Genomic DNA, 14,742 nt, shown 5'->3' on the forward strand with positions numbered 1-14,742 from the left:
ACTTTGCTCCTTCTGCATCTGCTGTCGTGTTAGCTGCACTTAAATTAAATTCTAGTCGTGATTTTTGGCGTACATTACGTAAAGAAAGCGGGAGAAGAATATTATAAAGATCAAGTCTTTTGTGACTGGAAGTTTTGCTGATTAACAGACAAGTTTGAAAAGTTATCCTTATTTTTTCCTTGCCATCTTTTATCATTAATTTTCCTTTGCCTATGTTGAGAGAGGGAGAACTTGTGACCCTTAATTTTCCTTTTGCCGAAGCAACTTTAGCTAATTACCCTGTTGACAAAATGAGATCCAAGTGAATGAAAGCCACTGATGCTGGTAAAGCAAATTGGGAAAAACCTTTTTTTAAGAAATTTGCCCAACAACAGCGCTCAATATTCAAAGCTTTTTATTTAATACGGATTTAAATGAAACTGAAACTAAACTGAAAAGAAAACATTTGCTTTTTTATATTTATTGCATTCTATAAATTTTATGTGTATTTCTACGGGGAGAGAAGTAGACAAAATGGAATTTATACATTCAAAATGATAATAAAATATTTGATGTGTCAAAAGAAATGGGAAAAATGAAAAGTGAAATTCTGTATGCCGGAAACTAGAAACTGCAAGCCAAGGGCAATAAAAACATTACTAAAAGTTTGAATGTTCTTTTCTTTTTTTTGTTCTCCTTTTAAGTTGAGACACTGCGACGCCCCAAAGTAGGCAACACAAAACTATGTGCTTATGTGTGTGTGTGTGTGTTGCACTTTGTTTATGCATTTGTAAGTTTATGTTTATGTTGGTGTTGGTGTTGGGAATAGTGTTTGTGTTTTGGTCATCAATATTAGTAGACCAGAGAGAGAGAGAGAGAGAGACAAAGAGGATCCATTAAGGCTGTCAGCGCCAACAAGATTTATGCATCTATTTTTGGTCCTCCGTCCCAATTATGGTCATATTCTGGTGGGCGCCGCCACCGCCAGCCAAATTGCAAATAATAAATGCAACATTTACAACCGAATGGCGCCAATTTGCAAAAAGAGCAGCAACAACAATAATATGGCTTTAGATGAGTTGAATGGGTACTTCCACCCAACTCAGCCAGCTCATTTACTGGTATTTTTGCATTATAGTTTGCTGCTGAATTGCTGGCAATAGCGCCAACTAATTAAACGATGAGGTCAATGGTTAATCGAATGTGCAAGTATAATGTCATATGGAATTTTGGTTATATTAGAGTTGAAATAGTTGTACAGAGAGCAGGTTTAACGTGAAATTGACCAATTCCAAAGTTTGCCAATCTTTAATACACTAAAAACAATATGTAGTTTAATTTAATTAAATTAGATAAGTTTGAAACCAAAGAACCAAAAGCTTTTAGCCAAATCTATTAAATCGTAAACCCAAAAGGGATAACTCATTTGTTGGTGTAACTAAATTTTCATGTGACACTGATAACTTTTTAGAGTTTTCCAATAGATGTCGAAAAGTCGCGTAATTGCTTTTTGCCGCATGAAACGCATGAAAGCAAAATAGAAATGCAAATGTTCAATAAATCAGCGAGAGAGAATGGGGCTAGAAGTTGAGTCAAGACAAGTTGTTTTGGGCCAATTTAAGTGGCCGCACAATTTCGCCAAATTAAATCCAGTTCAATCGTAAACCTTGAGCTGAAAGCCGACCACCAGCCAGCCAAACTCAGCAGCAATCTCCTTATCCTCAACCTCACTTGGCTTAAATTGTCTGAAAAAGGGTTTATGGTCATGACATTTTATGTACTCACTGACCCCACAAGCCATGTTGATGATGTTTCCCCTATATTATGTCGCTGCTGCTGTTGTTGCTGTTGCTGAAAGAAACCTTCGACTGTAATCTACATAAGATTGCTGAAGCATTCGCTAGTCTTGTGCAGGCTTTTCGTTTTTGTAGGGAATTGTTATTGTGATTGTTTGGCCAAGAGCTCTATGGTAATAATAAGCTCCTCCTCGTCCTTGTACTCGACCCAGTAGCTGCTGCCTGTTATTGTTGGGGAATTGTTGTTAACATGTCATACAATTTCCAAATTGTTTGTATTTAGCCGGAGGAAAAGTGTGGACCCGCTTTGTTGTTCTGTTGATTAGAGAGAAAGAGACAGACACATACTGGGAGACGCCCCAGAAATTTCAATTAAAATGTCGCCCCCAGCTTTGGAAATTAACAGGATCCACCAACAGGCTGAATGTTCTTGGGTTGTGTGTTGTGTGTGTCCTTTCATGCCTAGTTCCTGTTAACCAAATAAAGCACCCAAAAATAAAAAGAAACCAGCAAAAAAAAAAAAAACCCAACCAATATATATTATACCTACACACATATACATATATATATATATTCCTCATCTACTACTACATTTTTATTTAGTATTTTTGGCATTTTGCCTCGCTGTTTACAATTGAACGCCCTTGCTCAGAGGTGGCAAAGACTTGCCGGCTGACAGGAAACATTCAAACATGTTTCCGCTTTTCGCTCCATCTTTCATCCCTCTCGTTTTCTCCTGTCTCTGGCTTGTCTCGTGACGTTCATGTCACTTACCAACATTGCAACATGATTTTCCAATTTTCAATAGGGTCCCCAAAGCAACTGACAGTCAAATGTTGAAGGATGTGTCTAAAGACTTTCATACAAAAATATCGAGTAGCGACTTGAATTTTACGATTGTGACAAAACCCATAAGAGCAGAGCAGATTATCTGTCATCTTGCAATACTTTGTTTAAATATATTTTCTATAAGGTTTCTGGAAAGGTTTTAAATCTATATAAATTTATCTTTCACTTTCAATTAATATCAAGAAAATATTTAACTAATAAAGCCGCAAAAGTGCTAATTGACTGGAAATACCTTTGACCATTTTCATACTGTGACTATGTAACTTAGTCCCAACTTAAGTGGCAAAAAACACCCAAAATGAAGGAAAAGTAACGATAGTTCAGTTCCAGTGTCCGGGTCAATCATCTCGAATCATCTCTGATGGATTCATCATTGATAAGGGACGTGGAAAATTGCTCTGAGTATGCAAAGCCAAAAGCCATTTCATACATACAGCTAAACTCTGGCCTAAAAGCTGCTGCCAAATGCCTGTCCGCAAAAACACATTTTTATATATGTAGGAAATTTCTATTTGTGGGTGTGGGTGTGTGTGTGTGTGTGTGTGTGTGTTCTTGTGTCTGTGCGAGCTGCTTTCACTCATGAATAGTTAAATCCGCTTGCCATTCTGGATGTGCAAATGCCCAATGGCTACACTTAGCGAAAAGCAAACGTACATATATATGTATATTCTATTTAAATCAAAAGTTTTGATTCTAAATGGTTTTTGTGTGCTTTATTTTTTCAAGTGTAAAATTCTTTGGAATTTTTTCTTTTATTTTATTAATGAAATCTCATGGCTCAATGAAGCGTAAATTCCCTCAGTCGGATCTAAAGTTTTCTACAACATGGCAGTGGAATCTGTTAATGGCTTAGGACGCGAGCACGAAACGTGTTTATTTGGTACAGTGGGCAAAGTATGTACAAGATAGGATAGGTAGGTAGGAATGGTTGGATTGCCTATTTTATTGATGAGGCGCTTTATTTGTATTTTGTCTGTTGCCTGTTTGATTGGCCCTGCCCCTTGCTCAAACTGCCACTTGGTTTTGCTCCCTGTCATTCATAATCCCCAAGCATTAATAAGACCCACAAAGTGACCAAGGTAATTGAATGTGGAGGAGATGTAGCTACAACATCTTGGTCATGCAATAATTGAGTGCCAAAGGCAATTTATCTAAAAGCAAAATGCGAACTAATCGTAACGGATCCCATCGACCCCTAGTTAGCAATCCTTTCTAAGCCTCTCAAATATATAGAGAATAAACTACTACTACTACTACGCATCCTGGCATCAAATAGATTGAATAAATATTTTTTTCTTGGCCATCCAGAATGAAGTACGAAAGTCAAAGACCCCTAAGGCAGCATACAATTCCCTGCATACATATTTATACATGGGATGGTCGAAAAGTTGTCAACAAATAATAAAAAAGAGGCATCACAAGGTATCATTGAACATTTTAAGATTGAACAAGAATACAATAGAAAAAGTAAATTAGGATGCAGACCCGTAGCAATGGGCGTTAATAATCTAATTTCAATATTTATCCAATAAGTGCAGTTCTATGGCTATGAATAAGCTATTCTGCAATGATAATAATGATAGTATTAATTTACTTACTCAGAGTCATTACGATCAGTTAGTAATCCATTTAAAATGTTTATCTAAGAAGTGTAGTTCTTTGGCTATGAAGGATCCATTCTGGAATAATAATTAAAAGTAATAAATTATATAGTAATATAATAATGATAATATAATAATAATAATATAATAATGATAATGTAATAATGAAAGTAAAAATTTACTTACCTAGAGCCATTACGATCAGTTTCTCACATAATAAATACAACACCGGAACCGTGGAGGCCGAAGACCCAGTGGTAATGCAGACTCAGCCTCAGATGCAACTTCTTTTATAGGCGCAGCGTCAACTAAGAAAACTTTTGAAATTTCCCTCGTATTGATACGTCTCTATGTGTTTGTGTGTGAGTGTGTGTATGTTGCCTGCCTATTTATTTGTGCCGTATTTGATGCAAACATAGAATCAAATAGACTGACTCCGACTATGATTCCCATACCTCAATTTTGCCACCTCTAACCGCAGACATTTTTCCTGTGTTGTTTACCCACCGCAAAATGCTGAAAGCAATGCTGATTGTTAGCTTGGTAATGTGGGGTGTAAAAATAGAGGGGAATGTGCAAAAGTAAAAGAGGACTTTTACCCATTTTAACAGTCGACTTCATTACGGTAGTGCTCTATTCAATTACGATAGGTAAAAAAAAGAGAAGGTCGCACGGTAGAAGGTAAGTGCCATAATATTTTCAGAGACCATCATATTTTATGCGTAGCTATAAAGTGATCCCTAGACCCAGCCACACAGTTACATTTTCGCAGTCACAGATGTAGTGACAGTTGGAGGAGTCTGAGCAAAAAGAGGAGAAAGCAAGACTCGTTACCGTTCCGCTGCTTAAAAGCCAATTTCTAACACGCCGATAACGAAACGCGACACGCACATGGCATCTCTATGTATGTATCTACATCTTCATCTAGTGACTCTCTGCTTCTTTGTTGCTGTCTATTTGCTTTTTCTTTATATATACCTATATTTTTTTTTGCGAGGTTGCCTCTTAAATATTTAACATGCAATTCCTCGAGCTCATATATCTTGCTTTTTGTAAATCATTTAGGCTTCGTGCCCTTCAAAAATTTGTGCCTTTGGTCTCTACTTCTTCTCTACTCCCCGCATTTACTTGACTGGATGGCTGGTTGAATGGCGTCGACTACCTATTTGTGTTTTTATCTGTTGTCATTATTTATGCACTTCCGTTTTGTCTGTGAGTTGGTCCTCCGAAAGGTGTTAGGGACTACGTGGGTTTTTGGTAATTTAAAAATGTGGTCCCCAGCGATTTTTCGTCTAAGTCAGAAGGGTAGATGGGACCCGATTGAGAATAAGCTGTATAACATTTTCATATAGGGTATTCAATGGCTGCTCATATTGAAAATGTTTCGCTTTTTGCTTTTATTGTAAATTTTCATTTTTTGTTTGCAATAAATTTTTAATGCCTACACGAAAAGAAAGTGAAAATCGTGCAGAGTTGAAAGGGACTTTGAGGGAGAGAAGACTTAGTCCTGTTTGCCTTGCCTTATGGGCAAGTTTACGGCAATTTACTTCCATTTATATTGAGGGGCACAAAATAATTTAATGGACTTTTAATCTATTTCTTTCTGCCCGACGTTGCCCGATCAAAGGCAAGAAATGTTTATTAAAAAACATATAAAAAAAAAGTGAAGAAAATGCATAAGGCATCGAATCATGATGACGGTGGATTTCATCTCTCCCCCTCCCTCTCTCTCTGTCTCTTTCTTCTCTTCTGCTCACTGCTATATACTCCTATTGAACGCATCTTCCGGCTAAGAATTTCATTTGCTACTTTGGCAGCATCATTTCATCTTTGCTTCTCTTCGTATTCCTTGTACCCAACCGAGCACTTTAATTGCCTGTCAATGCTTTTTGTGTCAGCGCATAAATCGAATTTTAAGTAGCAGAGCAACGTAAAAATATGCTAATCGGAGCAAGGGAGCCAAGAGCAGCCATCAAAGTTTGCGGAAAAGTGTATAAACGTGCCGGGAAAAGGACTATAAAATATATATTAAATATATACATACATATACTACTTGCCTATATACAATATATGTACATATATATACAAATAGATACGTTAAAGCAGAAGCAGCTGACGGGTGTTTTTTTTTTTTTTTTTTGTTGGTCTTTGATCTAAGAAAGTTTTCATCTGAATAGATAAATGATAAGATGAGCGATTTGGTAAGCCCTTCAGTCCCTTCCTTCGCTGCCTGGTAATTAGGCAACGGGTTTGAGTGGAGGAAAAACTCATTTTGTTTTACTAATCAAAACAAAAAACAGAGCATAAAGTTTTAAAATTTCATTGAAAGTTATAAAATGACATTTTTTTGTAGTCTTTTGAAGTTTATCGTCATCTTTTATCCTTTTCGTTTTTTGTTCTGTACATTTATTGCTCAATTAATTGCTCATTTACATTTTCTAAAGGCATCTCGTTTGCATTGTCCTTGCATTTTCTTTGTCACTTTGTTGACTAGACTAAAACCATTTTAACTAACTTAAGTTTCAATGAAAATTCATTGAAAGATAAGTTTTGCGGCCACAAAAACTAAAATGCAGATGGATGAAAATTTATTTTCTTTGTATTTGTATTTATTTACATTTGTTTTTATCCAAAGAATTCAATTCCAATTAGTATTCAAATGATGTCTGTGACTAGTTGTGTGATTATTGTTGTCTCTTCTTGTGGTGGTTAGATGAAATGGAAGCCTCAATTATGTGGGTTAAGTTCATAAATCATTTTCGCATAAATATTCCATGGTATTCGGATATATTGCATAAGTTTAAATACATTTTGTTCTCAATGTCTGTGTGTGTGTGTGTGTGTGTGTAAGTGTGCGGTCTATTGAGGCATGAAAACTGAAAGCTTCTCAACAGATAGGCTCCGATGGCTTCTGCTCTCACTTTCCCTATTCCCCATCCCCCTCCCTCTATCGGAATTCTGTTCTATTCTCTTTGTACATTTTTTGTTGTGTTTGTTGCAGGGCGTTTCGGGGGCAATATGTTTGCTTTATTTCACTTTGTGTTGACAGCAGTGACCCACATGCATAAATCATAACTTGTACACACTCACACACATACACATGCGAAGGAATATTGAAAATTGCGGTTGTGGGAAGATTGCGCGAAAGCGAACGTGGGAGGGTGTCAGGACATTCAACTGAGAAGAAATTCTTTGAAAATTCACTTTAGAAAAGTTAAAGAAAATATTTAAAAACCCAAAAATTTGCCATCTCTTTGATGTTTAGGGTTCATCATGAACCCAGAATATGTCTTGGCCACGCCCAAGGAATAATTTAAATAAAAATAAAGCCGAAAAGGAGAAGAATAAATGCAATTTATTAAAGCATAAATTAGCGACAAGCTTTGGCTAAAGTCCCCACATACTTTCCATCGAGACCATCTAGTAGAGAAGCAAGCGTTGAAAGCGTTTGGGGAAATCAAAAAATATATGAATAAGCAAAAAGCTTTTCACATACACACGCACACTAACAAACTATATGTGTACATACATATATGTATACGTAGTATGCAGAGGTCTTTTACATATGCTTGTCTTAGGTGGAAAAGGGGGCGTGACTTGGCAAATTATGCATGCAAACAGGTCGCAGGGAACTGCAAAGTGCAAAATGGAGCCAGGAACACAAGACAAGACAGGACAGAAGAGAACAGCAGAAACAGGACACTGGCAATCTAATGCTCTAGTGCGCTGCAAAGTATGCAACAGCCTTTATGTTATGTCAGTGTGTGTGTGGCATGCATCCTACAAACACAAAGAAATGTGTCCTTTTGTAAAAGAGATTTGGCAAACGAGAAATCATCACACACACACACACACACACTTATTATTGGCTCAAAACGGAAAAGAAAGTTAACAAACTCGAAAATAAAACTTTTTCTATGGCTTTTCTAGTTTTATTCAATTAAAATATGAATATAATATATATACTATATACACTCAACTAATAGTATATTTATATTGTCCATTGATATTGAAATTTAAGGATAACAAATCAAAGAAACAAAAAATATAATAACACTGAGATTGATGATGAAAATTCTACCCTACAGTGAGCAAAAAAGAAAAATAAAGAGTCTAAAATCGCCATATTTATCATTTTGGGAGGGCGAGGACGAAAAAAAAGTAAGCTAGCAACCAACCAAAACCTAGCAATCGCTTGCTGGCAATGGTCGGGGGAGGAGCATAAAAAATTCGATGTCACTTGGCAGCTGCATCAATTCACAATGTTTTCTTGTCCTTGCCCCCAGACCAGTCGACCATCAAACTGGGTCATTTTTGGCATAGTTGTTGGGATTATTGATTGCCCCGGACTGAACTGGACTGGACTGAACAGAACTGGACTAAACGCAAATGGAATGTGTTGTTCAGCATTCATGATTGATGTAGTTTTTCTATTGTTTTTTCTTATGTCCTTCATGGAATATTTTATGATTGTTAAAAATGCGATTTAAACGCTTGGTCAGGCTCAGCAGCAATTGTAATTCAATTCGATTTTAAATTGTTGAAATTTAATTCCCAAATATTCAATTTACCTTTGAGAAAGACGTTGCATGAGAAATGAAACCAAAAAATATATATCGATATCTATCATTAGGCAATAATTGTATCTTTTGTTCAACGATTTTGGCCATCATTATATCAGTTTTCATTTAATGCGTCATTAAATCATATTAACGATAACGATAACGTTGAATATGATGGAGATAATGATGTTTCTTTTTCTCCGACTGTGATAATTAAGTAAATCGTATATTGCCCAAGTAACCGCAAATGTTAATCTGTGAGAGCTGCATACTTGTGGTTGTGTTTTCCTCTCTATTGCCCCGTTCTTAACTTAAACCTAATGCGATTGCCATGTTATCTAACTGTTACTGACACATCTTTGCGGTTGACTAAGTAGTTAAATCGGATTGCATGTACTTTGCGGTATACGGTGGGGTGGGGACCCTGGAAATCAGTCTTGGGTCCTTAATATAGGTATTCGTCCTGTATATAGCTATGTACACTTACTTAGAATCAGTTAAATCGAGCTATGGTTAAGTCCATAACTTGATGAAGTTCTTGTGCAAAGTTTGCACTTTTTTTTTTCACCAGAAAAATTAAAATTTATGAAATTCTATGGCTCATAATTCTGACCACTCAACCACTTTAGTAGCCACCCTCTCACCGAAATCATTTCATCCTGATCCCCCATTATAAAAAATACCACAAAAAGATGTAGAAAAAAAAACAACTAAAAATGAGAGCTGATTAAAATTTTGCAGCGACCGCAAATTAAAGTGAAAACATTTTCAGGGCGTCTACCCACCATCCACTCAAACACACGCACACACACACAGATAAACATACACATATATATACATTTACAGAATGCAAGCCAGAAACATGCAATGCCGCAGGGTTGATGCTCGTCTGACTAAAAGTTGATCCTTGTGCTAGGACACACCCACAACGTCCCCACAAAAAGAGCCCCACATACATACACGTTCAAGTTTAAAGCAAATAAATTGCGCATTCAGAGCAAAATTAACACAAAACGTGAAGGAAGAGAAGTGGAAAAAAAATTTCTGGCAACATAGCAATGAAAAAAAAAGAAGAAAATATGGCGAAAAACCACAAAAAAGCGAAGAAGAAGCAGAAGCAGCAAGTTAGGAAAATGGCAAAAGCCAAATGGACAATATGATTTGGTTTGGTGTAAAGCGAGATTTTCATTTGCTTTATGGTTTTTCTCTTGTTTAGTTTCTTTTTCTTTTCCTTTCCATTCTTTCTCTTTGCCAACATCAGCAATAAAATGCAAAAGAACAAAAAAAGGAACAGAATAGAATGCAGACAGCGTAAGACCTGCATACCTCTAGATCTGTATTATAGTTAAAACTGCCTGACTCTCATTTTAGTATATATGTATGTATATCTATGGTCATCAGTAAGGTGTCTTTTTGTCGGAACTGCCTATGCATGAAACGCGTTTGGCATTTAAATTGACGCATTTGGAATTCAGACCCGCAAGTGGGTGGCAATAGCCTTGCCAAGCCGTGCCCTCGAGTCTTCGCCTGTCATAAATGTGACAAGGGACAGGACTCTGGTATGCTCTGCTGCTGTCTTGTTCGGCCATTCCATATCCTTAACTGGCATCTTGGGCCATTGTTTTGCCCTAATTAATAAGTCAATATCTGCGTTGTTGAAGGCAGCTGCTGCTGTTTCTGATGCGCCTCAACTGAAGGGGGCCACAGCTTGCCAAATCAGTGATACATATTAAGTGGGGCAGACCAAAAGCAATTTGGCACAGAGAAAAAAAACGACGATAAAAGACAAAAAGCAAAAGGAAACCAACGGTTGGACCCGCATTAAAGGATCCATAGCCGGATGTCGAGGCTAAACTTGATCCCAGGGGCAGGGGCAAGTAATCGAGGCAATAAAAATGTTAACCTAAAAGCAACAGGATTAATACTTATTATTCAACGAATTAGTTGTACTCTGTAAAAAATGTATTTTCAAGTCGAAAGTTTAAGAAAACAGGATACAAGTTTTCAAGGATAAACAAACAAAGCAATTGAGTTTGAGAATTTTTAAATATTAAGAGGTAAATGCCTATGATCCTTAATACACTTTTACAAAGTTTCTTTTTGTACCTGTTAAATGAATTATCGTGAACTCGGTAAATGGGTAAAAGTGGCAATAGAAAGTGTCCTTTCACCTTCTTTCGCTTAGTTGTTGGCGCTTCTTAATTTTGTTATGAGCTTCATGCACATTTACGCCATTTCGCAAGATTTTCATAATGGCAGCAGCCTTCTGTCTGCCTATATATGTACACATGTCTGTGTGTGTGTGTGTGTACCGAGGGGAGTGTGTGTGTAAATGTGTGAGTGGATGACTGACAACGTCGTTTGCGTTTTTTATGCTACCATCCTCGTCGTCGTCGTCGGCGTTGCCAACATCCTCTCCATTGCCTGGCCTAATGGCGCAAATGTTCAATAAAGAGGCTTTTAACGCGTTCACTCACACACATACACATACACTGATAGACTAGGCGAAAGGCCTCATGTGATTGGCACACACCCACGTCAATGGTTTACAATCTGCGCTCATTTTATTTTTAGTAGCCACTACAGAACGCACTTTATGTTTTTACCTTTTCAAATAAAACGGCAAAAAAAAAAAAAAAAATCCCGAATGTTAAATAAAACATTTTATAGCACGGCCATTTCATATGAATTTCAAATATATTTTTTATCCATGTTACACTTAAAGAAATGGAAAACAAAAAAGAATGAATATTTGGAGAAGAAATTCAGATATTTAAAGACAAAAGACCTTAAACCTTTTTGATCCTCAGTGAATTCATATAGTGTATATGTGGTATGGCGATTTACCCTTCTCTATTTCTCTTTGTCTAGCTTGCTTCTTGTCTTTGTTTATTTGGCTACACATTGGAGAAACAATTAATTTGCCACGGGTACACAAATTTTGCTGGCGCGTCAACCCGTCCGTTTCACTATCCGTTCGTCGTGTTTCAATCGGACAGAGAAAAAAAAATATATATATTGTTTTGAAAATAAGCACTCACATGGGCCCCCAGACACCATGGATGGGCACACTTTCATGCTTTGATTGATGTGCGGCAGCTTCCAGCTTTTTGGCTCCAGGCTTCTCCTTCAGTTGGCAACCAGCGGTAATGGCGCACATGGTGTTGATTTTTCTTATAATAAAACAGAAAAGCATAACCTCGTATATATAAGTTTATATGTGTGTGTGTGTATTGTACATATGTACAATCAACATGAGTTCATTTTTAATTAAAAATTGCCTATGCACAATAAGAGGAGAGAGATCGCTTAATAAAAACACATTTATTGTATATAAACATTAACAATTTCGATTGACGCACAAGCAAGAAAAAAAAAAAGTTGATAACTGAAAAAAAAAAGAAATTTATCGCTCTGAAACAATAAGTACAATTTACATACATTTATCAAAAGGGAATTAATAATAAAAATAAATGTATATATCCTCCATTAAAAGTACGGTTGATCAAAGAAAGTACATAATCATCTAGGCCGGATGCCATCACGCATACAAGAGAGATAGAGAGAGCGCTAGGCTTAAAGAAAACTTGTGTCATTCAATTATTTTGCTATTAGTTGGGTTACTCGTGACGCGCCACTTCGACAGGCATGCCCACACGTATGCTCCAGCAGCAGTTTGGCATCTCTTGGCATCTTGGTGGTGTCTCCTTCTCGCCATGATTAATAAATGCGACAACACTCTCTTTCGACCGCAGCATTACCGACACCTCCATGTGCCATGTTGATGACAACAACAGAGCCAGCCAAAGAGTGTATGGGAAGCGTGTGGGCAAAATATGCTGTGGCTTTACCCTCCTTTTGGCCTCTAGATCTCTTGAGATTGTTGTCAGTGTCAGGCCCAACCACAATATACACACACTCACGCAGGTGTTATAATATACAGACGTACGCAGAGCTCTTTTGTCACAAACAGGTGACAAAACAGGTACACGTAGGCATAACATCTACTAAAAGACGATACAGGAACATCAACCCAGAATCCAGAATAAGACCAGAACTGCTTTCAAAAGACTTACCCATGAGGCAGACTTCAGACTTGAAATGTTTAAGTGTTGTTAAAATTTTTCGAGCACAAAACAACCCACACACTGTGGCCAGTCAATCCAAAAATGGCAAAAAACCTGTCCCAGATTCAATTCGCAAATTGACTCCATTGATTGAAAGAGTAAAGAAATTAAAAAAGAGATTACATTGTAAACTCTCTTTAAAACTCTCAAAATCAATAACTTTCTAAAGCAAACTAAATGACTAATTTCGACGAACTAAACTTGAGCCATTTGTCGCAAAGTTTCAATAAGTTTAATTTTGGGTCAACTAATCTATAACAAATTACTTGGAATTTCTTTTTTGATTATTCAAATTTGACTTGCTTAATGACGTCTGTTGTAATCAGTATTTTGAATGACTTAAATGCTATATATGTATAAGCATTTATAATTTAATACTTAGTAACGCTGCATTAGTCCCACTGTGCAATTTGGTTGAGCTGCTGGTAAGGACTTTGTGGTTTCATTAGCTTCATTCAAAAGCTTTCAACTGTCGATTTCAAGATGAATTCATTTATTTTTTTTTTTGGTACAAATTTAGAAATTTATTATGCCTAATCCAATTAACTAACATATATATTCTTCTTTCTTTTTTTTTTTTCTTGTACCCAAAATACTTTCGTTACAGCAGAATCTTTTGATCAAATTCCATACAATAGTAGAAGGCGGCATAAAACTAACTACCCACACATACGCACAACAAGCGCACACACACACTGATTGAAATTCAATCAAGCTAAAGCTTTTGTGTGAAATCGACGACGACGGCAAGAATATTTTTTGGATTTTGCAAATTCCGAACCTTGAAACTAAATGACGCCTGTGTCTATAACAAATTTTTCACATACCACAACGCTGGACCCAAGACGACGGTTCAAAATTATTAGCCAGCCATTTGTAGACTTGCAAATTTAGAAGCCCAAGAAAGAAATAGAAAGAAGCCAGTCCACAAAGCAACAGGAGAGACGAAAGAGAGGAAAGGAAAAGGAATTTTAGCTCAGAAACAAAGAAAAGCGAGTGAATCTACACATCAAAGGCTCAATCCTTCTACAGGCGCACATCAGCAACAGCAAAAAGCAACACAAAGTTGTGTACAACGTGTGTGTGCAACAATTTTTTCGAGAGCGCCAAAGGATTCATTAAAAAACCGCCAACCTGGAACTAATGGAATTAGAGAATATTGTGGCCAATACGGTCTACTTGAAAGCAAGAGAAGGTAAGTGCAAGGGTGTTAGTAAATTAAGGAAAAAAAAAAAAAAACTATATCATACGAACTTTATCCACATCCCAAAATGAAATGGGGGCGCGAGCTTTAGTGTTGTCACCTTGTCATCGATTTTTTTCTCCTTGGGGGGTCGAACAGTGAATGCGGGGGAGTGTGAAGTGGTTGGGCATGTTAATTGTCAGATTTACTTTACTTTTTTTATTTTGCTTGTTGTTTCCTCTTTTTTGCGCGTGGTCTTTAAAAGAGCACGAAGGAGAAGCAGGACGAGGCGAAGAAGAGGGAGGAGCCGCAAGCGCCTGGAGCTGTGCTTTATCTAAAGTTAATGAAGCGTTAAATGTTTGCGCTCCAGCAACTTATTCATTTTCATGGTTCATGTTACAAGCTTTAAGTGCTCTATTGGACTGTCTCGAAAAAAATCCCACTTACCATGTTCCCTTATCGAGGTCACACTTCAATTGCAGGACTTTCATACCAAAAACTTTTGTACAATCAGCCCCTATCTTGGCCTCCGTCTTTGCGTGCGCCGCCCCGCTCCCTCTTTAATTTCAGTGTCATCTTCTTCTGGGTATTGTGTCTATTGTTGGGGGCGCCATTGTTCTGTTGTTTATTCAAAAAAGTTAAACT

The 14,742-nt window shown here is 37.0% G+C and overlaps 1 protein-coding gene across 1 annotated transcript in view; it reads left to right on the forward strand.

Moving 5' to 3' along the window:
* Positions 1-14,742, forward strand: part of Gprk2 (G protein-coupled receptor kinase 2) — a 54,704-nt gene that overhangs the window by 13,781 nt on the left and 26,181 nt on the right. The window contains 1 exon segment of the mRNA XM_068299945.1: positions 13,522-14,109. Coding sequence (XP_068156046.1) covers positions 14,058-14,109 — 52 coding nt within the window. The 5' untranslated portion in view covers positions 13,522-14,057.

This window comes from Drosophila tropicalis, unplaced genomic scaffold (genome assembly GCF_018151085.1).
Source record: "Drosophila tropicalis isolate 14030-0801.00 unplaced genomic scaffold, ASM1815108v1 contig_878, whole genome shotgun sequence".
NCBI lineage: Eukaryota > Metazoa > Arthropoda > Insecta > Diptera > Drosophilidae > Drosophila > Drosophila tropicalis.